Here is a 20921-nt window from a genome sequence, read left to right on the forward strand (position 1 = left end):
AAAAAGAGATTCACGTTTAAAGTTTGAGTTCATCCTTCCTTTCAGAACTCAAACCCAGGTTTGTGGGGGGGGGGGGGGGGGGGGGGGGGGGGGGGGTGATGATGTTGTTGAAGAGACAAAGACATTAATGCGTCTGTGGACAAAACACACATCAGCCTTCAGATTATGACTCCTGACAGATGAGGTGAAGAAGACAGACAGGCAGCTGTGTTCCTGATGTCTGGGTCTGTTCCATTCTGACTCATATTTCATGTTGTGCTGGGCTGACTTCCTTTGACACTCTCCTCAGGTGAGTGTTTTGACCGCGCCCTCACGTCCGAACACGTGAGGCACCTGCTGGGTGCTGCTCCATGAATTGTTCTCAGACGTTTAATCCGGCATTTCTCACTTGTCTCTGGATTCCCCCGGTTGGACTTCCGGACAAGTTACTGCAGCTCAGTCTGTGGCCGACATTTAAACTGGTTCTACTGGTAAGGCGTCTGAATACACAGTGCATTGCAATTTGTTTAAACAGCAAAAACCCACAACCACTTCTTAATTTCTTAATCTATAATGAAGTGTGAAATCTGTGTGGGTAGTGTGGGTAGAGTTCCACATACTGTTATCACAGAGTGTAGTAGGACGCTCCTACAAAACACAAGCAATTAATCTCCTTAAACTGCTTTAAGTGTTAACAATTTGCTTTTCTCTTGTGTTGAATTAGGATTATTGTCAATCCCTGCTCAAACAGTCACAACAGAGGCAGTTTAAAATAAGATCAACTAAATCACACAATGACAAATTGCTTCTGGATTTAAGTCTTTATTGGCCTCAAGCTCTGACCTGCAGTAACCTTCATCATTCCAGAGAAACAGCAAAGATAAACAAATACAACGCCGGTTCAATCAAAGCACGCTGGAAAAGGTTTGAGTCAAAGTACGAGGGACACGTTCTTGGATTAATGACATGAGCACAGTAGGTCTTTAAACTCTAAATTTATATGAAGCAATTAGTCTTTTCTCTTTTCTATCTTATCCTCAGAGTCAGATTGAGCTCATATGAGATAAGAAGTATAATAACAATGTGTGGTTCCCTCTTCAACTAAAGTAAACCTTCAGCTACAGAACTCAAGCCTCCGGGGGAAATCCCAGATTACGTAATCACTCGTGCTTTTGTCACAGAGCTGCAGCCAGTTAAAATACTAAACATACTGTGTTAAAAGTGGCACGATGTAGTTGTGTCTTTACTGGCTGAAAGGGTTCGAACCACCTACTACAATATTTCATGTCACACTGCAGACAAACCAGATCTGTTCTCATGCGACGCGATGGGAAACTCCAGCGTCAACTTGTTGAACTTTGATAACCTTCCAGCACTGACCACAGATATTCTGAAGATATAATCTGACTCGGTTATCGTCTCGATCCCAAACTCCATGTTGTTTGAATATGTTTTTATGTCATAACTTTGTCTTAAACATATTTACATATGTACAACTCCATACAAATATGAATGCAGTTCGAGTATCTCCATCCGTGATGTGAAACAAAACCTCATTTCTATTCGTATTCTATACTTACAAGATATAAACTTACATGCACACCTTCACCCGGCTCAGATTACAGCCGGACAGGTCGGTGTTGCAGGGACGTTTTTGTTTTGGCCCGTGCTTCTGCACCACCGGAAATGTGTGTGACTCACTTCCTGTTGTGCTGCCATCACCTGATCTCCCCCTCCTTTACTGGCTCAGAAGAATCAGCAGATAGAAGAAGCCCTCCCTCGACATTCCCTCAAATCAACAACTCGTTTTCAAGCAGAATCATTTTAATGCTGATTAGAAAGGAAAAGTAATACAGAGTTTAAAACAAGCAGTTCCTAGGCGATATAGACATGATCTGCATGATTGCTCTGAAGTTGTCATTTCATAAGGCAGACATGTCATATTACATCATTCAAACCCCACATCCCAAATATATATCCAAGCAATATATACAGTATGTACATATAACATAAGTGCATAAAGAGGCATGTTGCCAGTATGTTCGTCATGTTGAGAACTTTAACTGATCACCAAAGGCCCTTTTAGACATCTTTACATTCAAAGATCATCCCAACCAGTTGAATTGAACCAATAAAGCAAACCTGTTTGGTTTATTGACTTGAGTTGGTCTCTTTTTTTTTTTTCTATCATGATTTCACATCAAGTTATTTATAATAGATTTATCATTCTATACATTACATGAGGCCGTAAAGGCAGCAGGTCACTGAAAGGTCCTGTTGAGCTCCACTGCGCACAGCTTCCACAGCTCTGATTCGCTTAAATGGTCCTTAAAGTGCTCCTGCTGGTATATTCTATTAGGTATCAATACATCTATTTTATTCTACAATACAGTGCATTCACACGGTCATTGGTGCGTTGCATAAATCCACAAAGGAGGGTAATAAACTATATAGTGATTCATCAAGCAGAATAGACTTAAGAAATGAATAATCATTATTGCAAATAATGGGTAAAAACAACATGTTTAGTGGAGGGTGGGGTGTACTGCGAGTTGTACTAACGTCTTTATAAAGTGGCTCGCGATGGTAACAGTTATTTCAAGAAGTGGACTCATGTTTTCTTCAGCAAACAAAATATAAAGTGTGACAGTAACGCACTGAATGATCCAGATAAAAAGCCGAATAGCTCCAAGTTAGGTCAAACATTAATGGAAGTTTGTGTTTAAAGCCAGAATGTTGTGATGGGAAGCACGCCACACTGAAGACGGATAGGTCGAGAGATCAAATCCCCTTGGTGGCTGGAATGTGTAATAAAATGAAATCAGTGCGGCGTGCCTGGCGTGGACTCTAGACCATGTTTGAGTTGCTGTTGACAGGCTTCCCAGGAGAGTAAATCCCTCCCATTTGGCAGCAGGATCCATTTCTAGAGAGAGTATTAATTAGAGCCGGACGGTTAGGAAGTGTGTGCGTGACTATTTTACATTTCCAGGAAAGTTAAAGAAGAAAATACCTGAACAAGTTCTTTTTCTTCACGGAAACAATCCCAGCGATGACGAGGACGATCAGGACGATCAGGACGACACCGACAGCGACGGGGACGGCGACATGGTTTGGATCAATGGCATAAATGGAGTTGCTGGGATTGTCTGAAAGAAGAGTTTCGGGAGAGTCAGACTACATTTCACTTTGGTTTTCATCGGGATTATTAGGAATATTTGTATTTCTGCTGAAAGTTTTCCTCTTGGTTTCCCCCTCATCCTGCACCCTGACTTTGGCAGCGACTCAGAAATAAACCAATTCTTATTGTTCAATGAGGCTGCGGGTGTGGTTCCGGAAAACGTGGAGTTGTAGTAGCAGTAGCAGTAGCAGTAGCAGTAGCAGTAGTAGTAGTAGTAGCAGTAGCAGTAGTAGTAGTAGTAGTAGTAGTAGTAGTAGTAGTAGTAGTGTACTACTGTAGTGCAGAGATTATGTGGGGCTCACTTGTAATTCATTCTTACCGTCGTCTGTGGGGAGTTTAGGATAATCACCGCAGGAGGCTGTAGAGAAAAGGAAGATGTGAGTTCAGCAACGTATATTTAAGCAGTTTAAAGAGTTATACCGCTTCAACTGTGTTAGAGTTCTTAAGACTTTATATAAAAATTACTCTCTATTGAGTAAATGTAGATTTAAAACAGGAATTTTCTCAGTTAAAATAATAATAAGTCTGCAAACGATCAAATGTTTGAATATTCAGTATCTATTAAAAATAGATACTGAATAATAATATAAGGTTTGAATATTAATTGAAACTTGTTGATGCGCTCGTGATTTTAAACAGAGATTCATGTTACGGGGTGAAAAATGGACTTAAGCATGAGTAATGTTCCACACCTGAACGTAAACTAAAAGTACCCAAGTACTGTGAGTATTAGTAATTACTGAGTGCAAATTACAAAATACTAACATTACTGTTATTTTACAGATACTTAAGTATAACTTCAGGTAATGAAACTTTTAAAAACTTAAGGCGATAGTTATTTATCAGAGTGTAACTTTCTAAATATTGTATGTATGTAAGTAACTGATACCTCAAGTAGTTTTTGAGAAAAGTAAGAACAATTCTAGTACTATGAATACAAATATTTTAGTCGTCTTTGACTTCAGAGTGAAGGAAATGAGAAAAAGATCATCGGAGTCAAAAGAGTCTGAGAGGAAAAGAAACTCACCGCTACAGTTTGCAGTGAACTCCTCTCCCTGAGGACAGAGTGAGACAGAATCAAACAAAGTGATTTTAAAGGTTCTTGTACGTCTAAAAACCTTGTTTCAGATTTTCTTAATGACTCACACCTCGTGGTTTCACAAGATATATATCAAAAGTGTCAACGTGCGGACCGTGTAATACCTCAGAGATGCAGTTGCGTTTCAAGAAAATGGCAGGATGGCATCCCTCAGTGGTCAGACTGTTGATGCTCCAGCTCTTCACCAAGGGCAATTTGGATTCCTGGTTCGCAAACACGGTGTCCTAAAATCAAAATGCAAACGTCAAAGGTCAGTCACATCAATGGGATTTTTTTTTTTTAAATGTCATTACACCAGTAAAGTATAAATTTTTTTATTTTTTGTGGGACGTTGAACTTACACTGATGTTATACCAGGAAAAGTCGCAGTCGTCCTCCGTGTCACTTGAATATATGTAATCCTCCTGGATTATGTACTTTGTAGTGGTTCCACTGGAAAGTGTGGAGCATTTCGGTTTCTCGGCACAGCAGAACTTCAGGATTCCAACTGCGATTTGAACAAAGAAACTTTGGTTATGTATCATGTAGCACCGCTGCTTTATTGCTCAAATCAGCACAAAGTAGGAAGATTTTTTGACCAACATGGCTGTCATGTTGATTAAACTTCCCCACATCTCCTGGGGGAAGCCCCACATTTACCCACCTTCTGATGTAATGTTTCTACTGCAAAGAAGGACTGTTTCCGGCTCCCAGTTGGTATCAAGATAACACCCTTTTATTAATCTGCCATTTTTATGAATGATTTTCTTCTTTTGTATTTATCAAGGGCTTTAATTTTAAATTGGTACTAAACAAGACAAGGTGCTTAAATCATACAGCAATGTAAAACTTTTCTTTATTTCTGGTCATTTCTAAGGATCCCATAGAGGTTATTTACAGGTGTCAAGTTGCTTTAACTCAGACAGAGTAAGCCTAATATGGTCAAACCTGGCCGAGGACTTCCTGCACTACTGTCTATTGCTGTGACTCACTTGTGATGCGTGTGTTATTGTGCAACAAGCAGCTTTCTCTAGCCAAGGGAAAACATTACATGGAGCAATATACAGTAGTTCTCTAAAGGGCTGCACGAATTACTGTTGTATCAAATGTTTCATGTATCTTCTTTATTCTTTTAATCTTTTAGAAAATATATGTAAATGTTGTGAAAATAAAATGATGGGTCGTAAGTGTGATGTCTTCTACTGGCAATAAATCTGCAAATGCTTCAAGAGCACAAAAAATAATACTGACTGTGACTTTATAGTCACGTGATTCTCCGAGAAGCGGAGTGAGCAGTCCGCTCACACGCGCGGGTGTTTGTGTAGGTGCGCGTGTCGTCTTTCATCAGAGGTATGCCCAGGGATCATCAGAAACCAGAAACCAACTCGCCCATTTTCGGTCGACTCCCTCGAAGTCATTCGACACTTTTTTTTTTTTTTTAATCAGATCCAGTTCATTCATTCATAGAAAGTCTTTCTTGGGTTTGCGTGACGCAACACAAACTTTGACTCACAACTTCTGCGGTGAGAAACAATCACACCGTGCACTCCTCTCTATTTCCGATGAAGCCCGTCCAGCTTCCAGATCAATCAGAGAGAAGAAAAGAAGAAGAGAAAAAAAAAAAAACCGCACTCACCTAAGAGGAGAAGCCGGCGGTACGTCCTTCCAGCAGCCATCCTTCTCGAGAATGAATGATGTGTAGGTGTAGGTACCAGATCTGTCCGGGCGGGGTTTGCGCATGCGCTCAGCCTACCAGATTGTCAGCGGCGGAGTTCGTCCGTGCGCCTCTCAATGACGTCACACACAATATGATCTACAGCAGTGGTTCTCAAACTTTTTACACCAAGTACCACCCAGAAAATACTTGGCTCTCCAAGTACCACCATAATGACCAACACTACACAGTAGCCTAGTAAGCCGAAGCATTCATCATAAACAAGGCAGAGGTTTTACTCCTAAAGAAGTATATTTAATATTGTCGGCCATTGTAACATTTTACACAGTTAGATTAGTAACACTACGCTTAAATATAGGAAAATAAAAGACTGTACTTAAATAATGATTCAATTAAAATATATTGCACAGAAAAGTTAAATAAACGTTGTATTTAAATAAATGAAAAACAAACGAACAAAAAACTGTTCTTAAAGATTAAATAGAACTGTACTGTACTTAAAAGTTAAGTAAAGAATGTACTGTACTTGATTAAAAAAAATCAAAACACGCTGCTGTATGGCTGCTTTCTGAAACAGAAACAGAAACACACACACACTGAATTTCTGCTCCTTTCACTTTATTTCTGGGTGTGTCTGAATCAAATGCTTCAACATTGGAGGTGTACAATGATGGAACGAAGCTCGAAAAACTGTTTCCAATAGCAACCTACGTAAACACGAAGAGAAAAGTTCTTTCACGTGAAGCGCCGTTAAAATGCTCATTTTATGCCCATAAAATCCACGCGTTCATTTACAGTGGTATGTAGTTGGTTTTTTAGTTGCTGATGAACCAAAAGTATTCATTATAAAGACGTTATGTGGTTATAAAATAATAGCGGAGCGGAGCAGCCTCATACTGCCTTGCTCAGCGGCTGCAGCGCCTCAGCCGGCGGTCAGGACGCGAAACAAGACCTGGACGTGACGTTAGTTATAATAATGTCACCATGAAAAGCGTGAACAATAAACGACAATGGAAAACTTGCTTCTAAATTATAGCCGACGTAGCTGGCTGACAGGTGGAGCTCTGCAGCATCTCGAGATTAAATAATCCCGTTCCCTCGTATTATTAACTTCTGGAAGCGATTTATTATATCGTTCCCAGGCGTATTTTGTATTTTTTTTTTCTCTATAACCACTCTGGGGCTCCGTGTTCGCTGTAGTTTTCAGAAAGCCGGTTCAGCCTCGCTTCCGCCTTGTAGGCAGCGATACCTCCAGAGATAACTCCGCCCCCAGCTGATGACGCGTCGGGTCCAAGTCGAGCTCCGCTCTGGCCCAGGGGCTTTCCCAACGGAAAGAACCAGGTGCCAAACAGGGGCTAAACTGCTGCTATGCTGGCCCCAGAAATGTGTTCAACAGATTTTTGTGCTTTTCTTTTCATAAAACGGGATTTGAACAGAATCGAGTTCAAAGTGAAGCTTGAACTGAAAAGTGGGTTGAGAAGCAGTAAAAACATCCCATCGCGTCACAGGAGGGAGCCAGTCTATCATTCAGTGTTTTAACCACAAGGGGGCAGCAGGGTTCAGGTGTCTTCTGGCTTGGAATTTTAAGAATGAGAAAAATATAAATAAAAACATACGCAAATTAGATTTTTTTGAAACTGAAATTTATGTAAATAATGCATTAAATTACTCATATATATATATATATATATATAAACAAATGCCGAAAATAACACTGGGATCCATCCCTGGAAAAAAATAAAGGTAAACTAGGAGTCAATGGTACATAATTTAACATATAGGGGTAGAGTGTTGATCCAACGCCTCTGTCCTCTTGTACCTTCTTGTGTTTGTATGAGTGAATCTAATAGTTAATGTGATCTGGGGACAAAAGGAGAAAAAAAACCTGTGACGATGAAGTCAAACGTTCTTGTTTGGTTAAAATATGTTGCTTCGTGCAGGTCTTTGCTGGTAAATCTTTGTCATCAGTGCATCAGTCAAGCTCAAATCAGTGGAACAGTTTGAGGACACAAGTGGACAGAGGCACCGTATACAAGTTTGAGGCTTATTGACATGAAATTCCCTTCTATGAAATGTGTGCTTTAAAAGACGAATGAATGCTGAGTGCAAAAATAGATTTTTGCATTTAAAAGGAGAGGGGGCAAAAAAAAAAATTTAAAAATAAGATTGTCACTTTGTCGTCATCCATATTTGTGTACACAAACACTCCTTTGACCAACACACATACACACTCATTTTAAAGCTTTTGCTGCCTCATGAAGAGGCTGGAGTCTTGAAGCTCTTAGGTAGTAACGTTTACCCCGGAGGAGATCTGGTACATCGCTTTCCCTCCAATCCAGTCGCATCTCTGTCGCTAAGAAAAGGATCAACAGCACCCTTATCGACCTTTGGCCTCACTATGAAGTGTTCTACTCGCATCAGACTCCTCGCATCCCTCCGACTACGTTTAGATACTGTACATCCACACACAGACATATTAAAAACGCAATGTACACAAGCACAAAGACCACCGACAGTCAACGGGTAAACAGACACAAAGAAAGGAGAAATACACCGACTGTAACAAACATTAAGAGACTGCATGTTCTCCGTAGAAAAAGGGATCCGTTGGTTTGTATTGCTTTGGCCTGTTCAGTGAGCATCCTGCTCGTGCGCTCCTCCCCCGGTCGGGTGGATGCGGGAGCATCCGAGAACCGCGCCGCCGTGCCGGCGAGAGGGCTCGGCGGCAGGAAGACGGTGGGGAAACCCTTACTGATGCCTCCGGCCGCTCATCATTCCCTGGTTTTCCCTTCTTGGCAGAGGCTTCACGTTAGAACCCAAAAGTGTCTTTTTGTGCAGTGAAGTCCATCTCCTCTTGGTCCCATTTGCCTGGGGACAGGCACTCGTCAGCGTTGAAGTCCTGAGGGTTTACCCCAATGTCCAGGACCTGGGGGTTAGTGCGAGACTCAGCGAGTCTGAAAAGGAGAAAACATCCTTATCAGTGACGGTGACGACGTCACGAGAGGCGACAGGAATATATATATATATATATGAGAATGAACAATGGCGTGTACAAACTTTAAGGACGTCTAAAAACAGTGACAAGGTCGTGACATTTTTTCCCAGAGTGATTTTTATCAGGACTATCTGAAATGAAACCTCCCTGTCGTACAGACACTATGTTAGACCTACATGTGCACACACAGCGACTTGTCTCAAAGCGAGAGGCCCCAACAACAGACAGACATGACGGCGACGTGGACACGGTGGAGGAAACGGCAGGTTTTGTGGCGAAGGCAATTTTCTTATGAATGTTAAGACAAAGAAATGGCGGAGAAAAGACCGTCTACCTTCTACGTGACCTTAAAGTGAATTAAATAAAAAGCCGTGGAGCTATGTTGATGGCGTGTGTCATTCAAACATAACGTAAAAACCACGTGTCTTCATTCCAGAGTGTGGCTGAACACGGATATCCACACAGATGAGCAGGTTTGAACAGTGGGTGGACTCGGGGGAGGGGGGGGGGGGGGGTGAGATGGACGTCACAACATCCAGTGAATGATGTCGTTACCTGAGTAGGATTCAAAGCTATCCAGACTGCGGCTGAGGGTTCAAAGGAAAGTTCACAAGTCAGGCAACATTGCAACTCGCAGCTCTTCTCAACTCCCTCGTCACAAAGTCAAAACTTCCCACAGATTTGTCATGGGAAGATTGAACCCCCCCCCCCCCCGTTTCATTTCCACAAGTATTCACACGTACAGCAAGCATCCAGCATCCTTCACTTGTGAGGTCCTGTTTACACGACGACCCTCAACTGGAAGTGACTTTGAGAATTTTCATCCTCACACAGCAACATCTTGAAAATCGGTTGTGAACACAGGAACCCCAGAAATGCTAAAACAAAAAAACCTGCTGTAGTTTACGTGTCAGGCCACTTGAGGGCGCTGTGAGGTTTGTGTCGTCGAGCCACACAGAATACCATGTTGTAAGCCATGGTCGGCGACATGGGAAATTAGCACGACTATTGAGGGCCAACTTGAATTTGACTCAATAAAAATGATCTTGATTAAAAAGTATTTCCATGTATATTTAGGAACTACTGCTGCTGTGCCACTTTGTCTTCAGTCTGTCTGGAAATTCTCGAAATTTCAAGTTCAGAAAATAAATTAAAACAATGCTTTCTCATTATCCATCCATTTCTTTTCCCACTGGGACACATAAAGTTGTCCAGTAACACAACCAATAATGTAATATTAACGTGAAAGATGTGAGCCTTTTAGAAAATAGTCAAGCCAATAACAATTTCCGTTTGATTGGGGATTTCCTTTAAAAAGTCTTTGTTCGTCTTCCAAGCCGAGTGGTGTAGTAAATGTACAAATGTTCAAAACACATTTTGTTCAGCAAACCGATAAAACTACTGAAACTAAGTTTGGACATTTAAATTATTCACTGTACTTGCACGGCTTTTCACGCTACATGAATAAATAATCCTTCATGTATTTGAATAATTTCAGGCACTTCCATAAGACGACAGCCTTGAATGTAAAACCAGTCTACAGTCAGAACCAGAGTTAACATTTATCCATTATGGATTGAATAATCAGAGTTTGAGATTCTCTTCAATGTCTTTTACTTCATCTAGAAGAACTGCTCTCTTGCTTCTGGATTTTGCCGTGTGCCCCTGTATTGAACCAAAACATAGAACTATTCGTAGTAGAGACGCCTACAACTTTGCATAATACAAACCACTAAGACTAAACCCAGGTGACAGTTTCACTTCTTTCACAACTTTTCAGCCTGACAAATTGAATTTCTAGTGAGAGTTTACACTTCATGGGTTGGATGCAATCAAAATGAACTTTGGTGTAATTTCTGTGTGTGTGTGTGTCATCCTTCATATGGAGTGTAAAAGCTGCCATATAAGTTCTGGTGCACAGTAAAAAAAATAAATAAATAAAAAGGAAACCGACTGAGTCATTAATAATTGTAGGGTTTCAGTAGACATTCAAATATACTCTTCAAATGATAATTGAACATCAGTTGAATCACAGCACAGCATGAAGTCTAAACAGACATAAGGCAGGAAGCGACAGCCTCCAGAGGCTCTTTGCAGCACATCGGAATTAATGTTCAAAAGAAAAAAAAACTAAAAAACTTTCTACCCACATTTTGACATTTATACATTTTTCATGAGTTCCTAGTTGGTAAAAAATAAATTCATAGTAAACACGCGAGGTCTTGGATATGGTATGTTAAAAAATATATGTACAGCAGCAGCAGTGATTCAACATGTGATCAGTTCATAATCAACTGTTCTGAGGATCAATGTTTTAATGCTCCCTAAAAAAAACAGGACTTTTATAGGTTTTATTATTCTACTTGGAACAATATATTGAAAATGGAGGTGTTTTTCTGGCTTTCCACCTTAAAAATGAACTTCAGAAAGCTTTAAGCTTTATTCTCAATTCAAACTTATAAATGAACACAACCAAACGCAGCCAGCAGATGGCAGTAAAGACTCAATAGTAGTGGAGATCTGCGACAATATGCTGGAGATAAATATTTAACTTTTTCTCTGGAGAGCAAAGTGAAGACACCAAAGCAATCTTGTCTATCTAAATAAAACATCAGAGTAGGAGTTGATGGCTTCAGTCTATTCATTACGTTTTGTATGATCTCCCCTCGCTCGCTGATCTACAGCATGTTTACAGCGATACGAGTCTCTGGTGCCTGTTAACTGTTTACGTATGCAGGATCATTTTAATTATGCATAATGTGTCATCGGAGATGCACAGAGAATCGTGGAGGAAGGCTTTCTCGGTCTTGCCGTGAAGAGCTGGTGTGTTAGTTCTTCCTCCCTCAGAAAAGTGCAGAAATAAAAATGCACATTAATCTGGCTCTTATTTGCACTCGCACATAAAACTGAATCCAAACATCAATATTTACTGATATCCCAATTCCTACTCTCACAAAGTCTGTCTAATTGTCTCGTCGGCCGCTCGCTTCCTCCTGACAGATACAGGCGTCCAGCAGGCTCCCACATCCTAGATTCTTCTTCATTTGCTGAAACGCTACAGACGGACACGTCCCTGCTCCGGCTGGTAGCGTCCTCATTAATCACAGAGCGGGAGACTAACGGCGTTGGGGTGTAATTACAGCGTGTGCAGACAAATAATCATCTGATAACAGGGCTAAAATGGCCTCTTGGTGCTTGATTATAGAGACTGTGGAGCCTGTTCTCACTCCGCTAAACGAGAGCCAGAGAATAAGTCCACTGTACGATTAGTGGAGGAAATGAAAAGCTGAACCAAAATGGAATAAATGCAGCCATTAAAGTTCTGGATGAGTTTTTGTGGCGGCTTAAAACAAAAAGCTGTAAATATTTGTCGCTGTGCATCCAGTTGTGCGACCACCACTGCTCCACTGAGCGTGCTGAGGACACGGGGAGTTAAAACATTCATCATGGTGGCCTCCCGCTACATACTGATTAGTTTGCTGATGGCACAGAGAGACATTCCCGGACCTCCAATCAGCACAGACGGTGAACTCTCAGACCTCATGTATGTACTGAATCTTTCTCCTGACACATTTATTCTGCCGGTGTGATAACACTGGGAAAAGTTTGAGATATAAATCCTGAGCAGCGTGTCCTCTCAGCAGCAGCCATTTGTAATCACAGGCTTCCTGACCTCGGATGAAATCAGCGTGTGGGCCTGAGATGATGGTAAACGGAGCCTACAAAAAGGCGGGCGTCGCCAGCGCCGCTGCCTGTAAACCTAGTCCCCTGACGGCGGGGAGTGCGCCGGGTGGAGTCGAGCACTGCGAGGCTGAGCTGTAGAAAAAATACTGCAGGAAGCTTTTCTCAAAGAGACGGCAAACTGTGGCCGTTTTAAGAGTTTTTCATAAAAACACAAATTCACATTTGGCCTCACCTGGAGAAAGCCTCGTCCAAACCGTCTTCCAATTCCTGCAAGAACACAGAGAGAAGTGAGCACTGCTGATTCAGGAGATGATAATACACTCATGTCACCTTTACACACAGTCGCGACCTCTGCTCTGGAGCTGTGGTAGTTCTGCTCAGCTATTTCCAGCCCCGCACCCTCTCAGTCTACGTGGCTTTTTGATAAGGCCAGTTGCTCAATGGGCCATTGTCTACCTCAACAGCGGCAGCAGCGCTGTGGACTCCACTTCTCTGAATACAGCAGGTACAGTCCATCAGCGGGTCAAATAATCAGTATTTCCTTCATGGCATTCTCCTCTTCCCATCTCATCAAGAATAAACACCTGAAACTGACTGACCAGCCTGCCTCTCCTCTTACCCATACAGTATTGTTGTTCTCTGTAGCGCCATTATGCACCGTAAAGGGATCCGATTCGGTCTGTTTGGTTCCTGAGTGGACCAGCGCCGCGTTGGCTCCCTCGGCCAAATCCAGGAGTTTCCCCGTGGCTACTTCTAAAAGTGAGAGGAAGACAAACACGAGCAGAGGTTCAGGCAAAAGTCATCAAAAAGCAGAATGACCAAACTCTGCTTAGTGTTACATGAGAACACGACAGCAACTTTCTACAAAGCCATGCATGCAGAAAAACCCAGAGGCGACCGAATTTGTTCATGTCCACTTGTCATCATTAGGCCTTAATGTAAGTCATCAGTTCAGCCGTCTGTGGATCGTCACTCTGCGATAAGTGAGCATGCAGCAATTTCCCCGACTCGCACGTCTAAACTCCAGTGACACCGCTGATCTGTAAAAGGACCGGCTTGTAATGGCCCGGCCTGATGATGAATGCATGTCAATAATGTGTGCCGACGCTTAATTTTTATCTCGTCTGCGGGCTAATGGCGCTCTCAGAGAGCAGTGAAACCCCAAAGACTCTTAACAACAGCTCGACTCGCCTAATGCTGCAGCGCTCCACTGTCCTCAAGTGATCTTTCTGACAGTTCGTATTCCTCAAAACGGAAGTGCACGTTCCTCTGAGTCAGCACGCAATAACATTTTCATTCTGCCTCTCCTCTCTGTCATCACTGCCTCAGAGGCATTTAGATGGTTCTGCTCTCATGAAGGAGACAATATCGTGGGACTCCAGGGGAGAAAAGAGAAGCGATGTCACCCCGAGCTTCGGGAAATGTTTTTGCTATTTTTATCGGAAGCAAAAAAAATTCCACACCCGAGTGACCAGAGTAACACTACTAAAACATCCTGTGGTTGACTGATAAAAGTACTGCTGATGGCTCCTCCTTAAAAAGGCTAACAACTGATGATTGTACTGTAACTGACTTTTAGGTCTTTTGTGAGTCTTTGACTGCCGTCATGTTCCAACCGATCATAATTAGTGTCTGTACTGCAGGACTTTATTAGATCCATTTAAAGAGACTCGGGCTAAAACGATTGTGAGGGCTGGTTGGGAGGGTCAAGGCGGGCGCTAAGAACTCGCTGTGATGCTTCAGCTGGTGCACAGGCGACACTCGTTGGGGCCGCAGTGGCCGAAGACAGACGTTACACATGAGCAGCCAGCATGTAGACCGACGTTATTGGGTTTTCTGATCATTTACTAGCAATTTTTTTAATTACTGCTGAGAAAATCTCAATGCTACTATAAATCAGTATGACCTGACAGTCTCTGACTCAATGAAGGAATTGGTCATATTTGTCATGTTTCACTGCACAAAATCCTCAATTATTTTTCAATAAATCTGAATATTCTCAAAAGGTTTTCAAAACAGATTTTAAAGTCAGCTTTGTTTAATGTTTGACAGTCTTATTAGAACAATTGTTATGTGACACTTCAGCCATCACCCAGGGACACAGTTTAAGTCAGACACATTGGTTTGGTTCCTTTACTCTTCTTTAAAATCTATTTTTTTTTTAATTTAGTCATTGTTGTTGTTGGAGACCAGCAGATTAAACCATCAACGTTAAAAACGCTCATCAGTTAAATGTCTGTTGGCATCAGTGAAAAGTTAAAGTCGGTGAAACAAAAGAGCAGCCAGACGTCCCCACACAATTAGGTTAACACGGGAAGTGGCGCTTCTATTTTGGAGTCGCCGTAAGAGGCCTGGCGCTGGGAGAGAGCTGAAGGTATCATGTCTCATGAATAAAGCTGACTCACCTCAGACAACGCCACTGATCCCCAGAGCGTCTCTGACACAGCGGCGTGTCATTTGATCAGCCAAAGAGCAGGGTACATAAACGTAACCTTCAGATGGCTCTAAAGCTCTGCCGTCCCCAATCACAGCTTTCGGGTCAGCGGTGGAAAACCTCTGGCAGGAGAGCGTTCGCTCGGCCCTTTTCAAAAAGGCACTCAGAAGCTTCCAGGGGACCAGATTTCACTCCGCTGTGCAATTACGCCAATTTGCCTCACAGAGATCCAGCTCACTGGCAGCTAAATGACCCACCAAATGGTCAGCGGGATAAAGTGGGTCCCAAAAAACTGCACGGCAAGCCTCAGAGGGTCCAAGCCCAGCTTTGCAGAGTCTTCCGACAGGACGGGGATCATCCTTAAAGCTGTGGCCGCCGTGAAATGCTACACATTCAGAGCCACAGACCCAAAAAGCAAAGTGTCAGAACAGATTTACAGAGCGATCGCTCTCTGGCTGAGGGCCATTCAACTGAGCAGGAGGGGGGGTGGGAGGAGCTGGGGAGTAAGCTGATGTTTTCACGTGTTCTCACTGAAATCTCTAAAAAAAAAATCTTTTTTTTTCTGATGCTTTTGGTATCAAACACAGCATGACAGGGAAGAAGGAATACACAAACACAAAGTGAAAAGAAAGCATTGTGAGCATGAGCAAAGCTTTTGTGCCACTGACAACAAAATGCTCCTCATTTCAATTTCTTCTTTGACAATACGTGGAAGTAAAAATGCCTTCGGGCTGCGTCGACGTCAACAACATGTTAAGGAGGCATGAGCCCCGTCTGAAACACTAGAATCTGACTGAACAATGGGGTCAAAGAAAACGTAGGCCTCTTTCTCAACACAAACAAGGATGCGATTGTGCTTCCACAGTCAGACAGAATACTGAAGACCGTTTGTCCATGGTATGATAACAGCTCTCTGTTATCATAAAATGTCATGGGAATTACAGAACAAAGCATTGTTTCACTGGACTCACAGAGCAGCTCGGAGTCTTCAATGTATTCACATTAAAAAGACCGTCATTACCATGATAGCTAATATAATTTGCTCTACGCTGCACTGCCGTCAGCTGACCTGTAGCCTCAATATAGGTCAGATTTGACAAGTGGCTGAGTATTCTTCCCTCCCCCGAGGCTACGGACGCTGCTCCGGAGACGGAGACAGGAAAAGACGTGATGATGGGTGACATGACTCACCTCCTCCCTTCAGGCTGCCCAGGCTGGCCGAGCTGTCCGACTGCGAGTTGCTGGCTCCTTCGCCATCGGAGCCCGACTTCGCTCGCTTCTCTTTCTCTGTGCACGACAAGCAATAGAAAACAAAACAAAAAGAACAGTCAGTAAAGACGAGCAACGTTTGAGTCAGGACACTGTGAGCACAGGGTCGGTGCCCCCGTCAAGCGGAGCAATACTAACTTTATTTTTCTTCCAAATAGACGGTTTCTCAAACCAAGCAGATGGTATGCGTAAACAAATTAGTGGAAGTGAAATGGCAGATAAGGTTAAGCCATATGCCAGCTACAACCTGCAGTGGAGGGCACGCCGGGGCTGTAAAGATTTTAACACTTCATAGAGCGTTTAAACAGAGGAGGCATGGCGTCTGGATCAGGTGGACCGGAGGCTCTGCTCTCTCCCGGTGAGAGGTGTTTTGCTCAAAGAGCAGGTCGGCAAGTGCAACTGAAAACAGCTTTCATTCGACGGTGCACAACAGAGCTCAGCAGAGCAGTGGCACAATCTGTATTTATTAGGCTTTTGAGTGCAGCTTCGAGAAGTGCACTCAGCATGAAGCTAAGCAATAAAGCTCCTCATTGAGAGAAGACCTAATTTAATAACATTAGATCCCCTTTGTAGCTCTCACAGTTACCTGGAAGTAGATTTGGGAAAAAAAGGAGTTTTGTTCCTTTTTCTGAGTTAAATATTCAGCTTATGCAGTTATGGAAGTGAGGATGATGCATTGTGGGAGCGTGAGAGAGGAATAGGACTAAGAATCGCCTCCAGAGATTATAGAGTATATATGATACTGCATGCAACATGTAAAGATCTGTGAACGTGGAGGCTGGTAGGAATTTAACGAGAAAAAATTTGTTTTTAATACTGAACATCTCAAAGAATTGGAAAAATCGAATAGGATTTTTTTTAACATATGCACAATGCTCTCAAAATGTCATATTTAGGCTCCCTTTTGGAAAATGACACATCATAGATCGAGCATTAATAGTCAGTATTGTATCAAATCTGGAAAAAGGAATGTAGGAACTTTGAAGAGATCTTCGGGGATTTTACTTTACATTTTTTTCCTGACATTCAAGAGCCACCAAAGTTTTGAGATGGACAATAACAGGGTTACATTTTCCAATTCCGTAGTATTTGGATAATTGCCCTATAAAAGGGTTAAAGAGCAGCATACACTATTCTTGACCTGAACTAAATCTCCTCCTCAGCCTTGACACACACATCAAGGATTCACAGAGACAAAACACAAGACGTTATGTGTTCCTGTAATAAATCCCTGAGGGGTCATGGGGCTGACCCACTGTTACTCCGGCTTTCAGTCCCGCTGCTGGAAAAGAAATGTGCTTTTCTGATGCTCCCACAGCAAGGAGACCGTTATATTTCATCAGCATCCTTGGTTCAAAAAAAGAAAGGAAAAAAAAATCCCATTTCCCATGAGCCTGGTAGCTTAGCAATGGCAGTGTTACAAAAATCCCCCGGGCACCTGTTCTCTCTCCTTGTGGACCTTTCCAGTGGGGAGCTTTCAGCGTGAAAACAGTATCAAGCTCTCACTAAGCACTCGGTGGACATACAGAAAAGACAGTTCACAGCTTGCTGTAGTATGCAGTGATTATTCTCTAAACACGGATGTATAGAGAGACATGGGAAGATGTAATGTAGGGAAAAATGTGGGTCAGGGATGTGTGGTGCACTGTGGATAGCCTCTGTAGGTGGCGGAGGAGAGTTTGAACATCAAAAATAAAGCAGACAGACCTACATTGGACCCCAGACCCCCACCATCCACCCCCCCCCCCCACACACACACTTCCTGCCATGATCCTCTGGGTCTTGTAACTTTAATGAAACAGACTCGAAACAATTTTTCCTCCTGATATCACCTTCTTCTTCATTGTCACAAGAGAACTCTTTTTCTTTTTCTTTTTTTTTTTTAACACTTGATCACCCCCTTCCAGAAAGAGGGGAAAACAGCTCATTAAATTAAAACGGGGCACTACGCCCACCCAGAAGATTTGAGAATGAGCAGAGGCGAGGACTTGTGAGAGACGGAAGGAGAGCTGGGTGGTGTGTACGGGAAATGAAAATGAAAATCCAAAGGATGTCTGCACTTAAGAGTTTTTAAATATTCAACTTTGGAATGCGGAGCGAAAACAAATGAAGAGGCGTGGGTAAAGAGTGCGGGGCCTTGATCTAGTGCAGGAGAAAAAAAAAAAAAAACCATAATCCCCAGAATGGAAATGTGCCCACATGCAAACGTTCCAAAGCAGAACGGAGAGAAGGACTGGGAGGGAATGTGGCATGAGAGAAAGAGGCGGGAGCAATTTTTATACAGTGTGCCAGTGTGCGTCTCTAAAGGACTGAATAAATAAGTGTGCCTTCACATGAGACAGATCAATGACAGTGACACTGAATCTATCAGAGGGGGCTGAGCCCCAACTGACACATGCACACAATCATTTTCCTTTCTCTCTCACACTTGCCATCCCTGAACCCCACCTCGCCCCGCCCTTCATGCTTTCTTGCCCACTATCTCTCTTCATCCCCCATCCCCCCTTCTGTTACTTTCCTCTTCACCGCTCTGTACAGTAAGCAGAAGCAAGTGGTGGGGTGAGGGTGAGGAGGGGAGCGAAAACAAGCCAACAGCATGCACTGGGGAGTGTGTGCGTGATTCAAGGTGGCAGGTGCACAACATCAGGCAGCAAAACATGAAAATTCAACACACCACCAACAACAGAGCACATGTAGCACATGCGTAGAGATGCTGGGTGGCGCTGTGGCAGAAACGGCTATTGAGTGGTGAGAATCACTCATTTACACTGGATTCATACATGCAGTATAAATCACATGCGTGTTCTGCTGAGCTGTACGAAAGAATGAGCTGCCCGTGTGCGACGGCGTCCTTACGCAGCACTTTTGATTGCCTGCTGTGTCCACGGTTGTGCCTGAATGGGCGCATTTCTTATCTCCTCGGTGCTCCCCCTATTAAAAATGCTCACATATTCATGGAGGATGAACAGTGAACTAGTCTTGCATGAAAGAGAACAAAACCTGACAGTGAAATTCCTGGAGAAACTCTCGTTACTTTCAACATTTTACATCTGTCTTTCGGAGCTGATATTTTAAATCTGCAGCAGCAGTGTGGCAGAGCAGAAATGTCTGTCAAAAAGCACAAAGGCTGGAGAAACCTGACTGAAGGCTATGATGATGGCAATGATGATGATGGGAGTCATCATTGCAGCCTCGAGTCTTTAGCTGAGGCAGAATGAATTGACTTGTGGCTGCAAAGTCTTCTTTTACAAAGTTGTGAGGACTCGCAGTCTGACAAACACCGATGCACAAATCTGTGCAATTTTCATGTTAATGCTTAAGAATCCGCCACAAAAAAAAGTCGGCATTCTGCAAAATGGTGATCTGAAAAACAGTCTGGACAGTGACACCACAAACGCCAAAGAAATGACTCTGAAACGTGAAACGGACTTCGCTTTCATCAAATCCACGCATTTGCAAACACACAAATGGTGACGGCTGCCGTACAAGGTGCTCAACTTCTACCGGGTTCCATCAGGTGAAGACGACTCAGCAGAGACTGTACTTCCACGGGAAGCTTGATCCAGCTTGTGTCCCCTATTGCATACTTATTAGATTCGCTGTCAACTTAATACCCGTTTTAATCGTTAAGAGTCCTAATCAAGCTTTTTACTGCAGTCAATTGCAAGTTTGATGCTACTTCTGGAGATAATGACAAGCACAACTGTTCATCACAACGAGGCCTTTAGAGCCTTCACTCACTCAGAGGCAGAATTCCCCAAGGATTGGACTGTGACCAACCAGCAGAGAACGTGAGCTGTGTTTCAGACGACTGTGCGACAGGTTAGTTTTATCCTGATGATGCGTTGATGCAACAGTAATCCTGCTCAGTACGAGAAGAGCCGCAGGTTCAGAAATTTGGCGTCTTTCTGCTGCCCTGCCGTCTGTGTGACGGTGCAGAGATAAAACAGCGGAACACCTTGTTATTCCTCTGCTACGCCTCCATGCCAGCTCTGAGGTACTATCAGAGGTGCAACAGGGGCTGGAGGGTTTCAGTGTGAACAGGCAAGCAAACGGCACGGCGAGTGCCATAGACACAAAGGAGCTGTGTGTGTTGGGGCGTCTGTCATATCCCCCCCCCCCCCCCCCCCCACACACACACACACACAAACGCGTCAACCAAACTATAGTTCCTGTGAATACCTTAACCCAGCAGAGCGATTGTAATTTGCCACGGTGCAGTTATAGTACTGTGGCAGGATTTCTGTTTGAAAAGGAAAAATGTGAGAAACCAAACAGAAATACACTCAATTTAGTTAGAAATCTGTGTATGTGTGTGTGTGTGTGTGTGTATGTGTGTGTGTGTGTGTATGTGTGTTAGCAGATATCGATTTAGTTTCACATTCAAAGACCATGACAAACCAAATAATGGAAAAAAAAAAAGACAAAAAAAAACAACAAATTTTGGCTTTTATTACTTTTCAAGTAATGATGTGAATTCCCCAAAAACGAACAGTGCAATTTTGAAAATATTTGCGTAAGCAAATGATTTATTGTCATTGAGTGAAGATCATTTCTTCTTTTTACTTGCCAGAAAAAAAGAGATTAAGGGAATGTTTCTTTTTCAAAATAAATAAAAGAATAGTTCGT

At 42.8% G+C, this 20921-nt stretch overlaps 2 protein-coding genes across 5 annotated transcripts in view; both read right to left on the reverse strand.

Moving 5' to 3' along the window:
* Window positions 1–787: 787 nt before the first annotated feature.
* LOC308119425 (uncharacterized protein) lies at window positions 788–5922 on the reverse strand. The gene is made up of 7 exons (XM_080479428.1): window positions 5872–5922; window positions 4598–4743; window positions 4361–4480; window positions 4185–4212; window positions 3477–3515; window positions 2990–3125; window positions 788–2902 (listed from the first exon to the last, which is right to left on the reverse strand). The coding sequence occupies exons 1-7, from the start codon at window positions 5909–5911 to the stop codon at window positions 2827–2829; spliced, it is 585 nt and encodes a 194-aa protein (XP_080335554.1). The 5' UTR covers window positions 5912–5922; the 3' UTR covers window positions 788–2826.
* A 1621-nt stretch (window positions 5923–7543) lies between these two features.
* The window catches only part of ldlrap1b (low density lipoprotein receptor adaptor protein 1b), a 37410-nt gene continuing 24032 nt past the window's right edge, over window positions 7544–20921 (reverse strand). Inside the window, exons 6-10 of one of the 4 annotated variants that reach the window (XM_080480674.1) lie at window positions 16215–16310; window positions 13248–13342; window positions 12822–12856; window positions 9461–9492; window positions 8676–8864 (exon numbers count right to left, since the gene is read on the reverse strand). In XM_080480674.1, coding sequence (XP_080336800.1) covers window positions 8818–8864; window positions 9461–9492; window positions 12822–12856; window positions 13248–13342; window positions 16215–16310 — 305 coding nt within the window. In that variant the 3' untranslated portion in view covers window positions 8676–8817. Of the gene's footprint in view, window positions 8865–9460; window positions 9493–12821; window positions 12857–13208; window positions 13343–16214; window positions 16311–20921 lie in introns of all 4 variants that reach the window. The other 3 variants (XM_080480673.1, XM_080480671.1, XM_080480672.1) reach the window with 3 other exon arrangements.

Source organism: Lipophrys pholis (genome assembly GCF_963383615.2).
Source record: "Lipophrys pholis genome assembly, chromosome: 14".
Lineage (NCBI taxonomy): Eukaryota > Metazoa > Chordata > Actinopteri > Blenniiformes > Blenniidae > Lipophrys > Lipophrys pholis.

Coding starts and splice junctions, on each gene's coding strand:
- LOC308119425 (XM_080479428.1), bottom strand. CDS start 5,911: ATGGCTGCTGGAAGGACGTACCGCCGGCTTCTCCTCTTAG. Junction 4,481..4,597: donor TTTCCTGGTATAACATCAGT/GTAAGTTCAACG, acceptor TTTTGATTTTAG/GACACCGTGTTTGCGAACCA. Junction 3,126..3,476: donor TAAACTCCCCACAGACGACG/GTAAGAATGAAT, acceptor CTCTTCTTTCAG/ACAATCCCAGCAACTCCATT.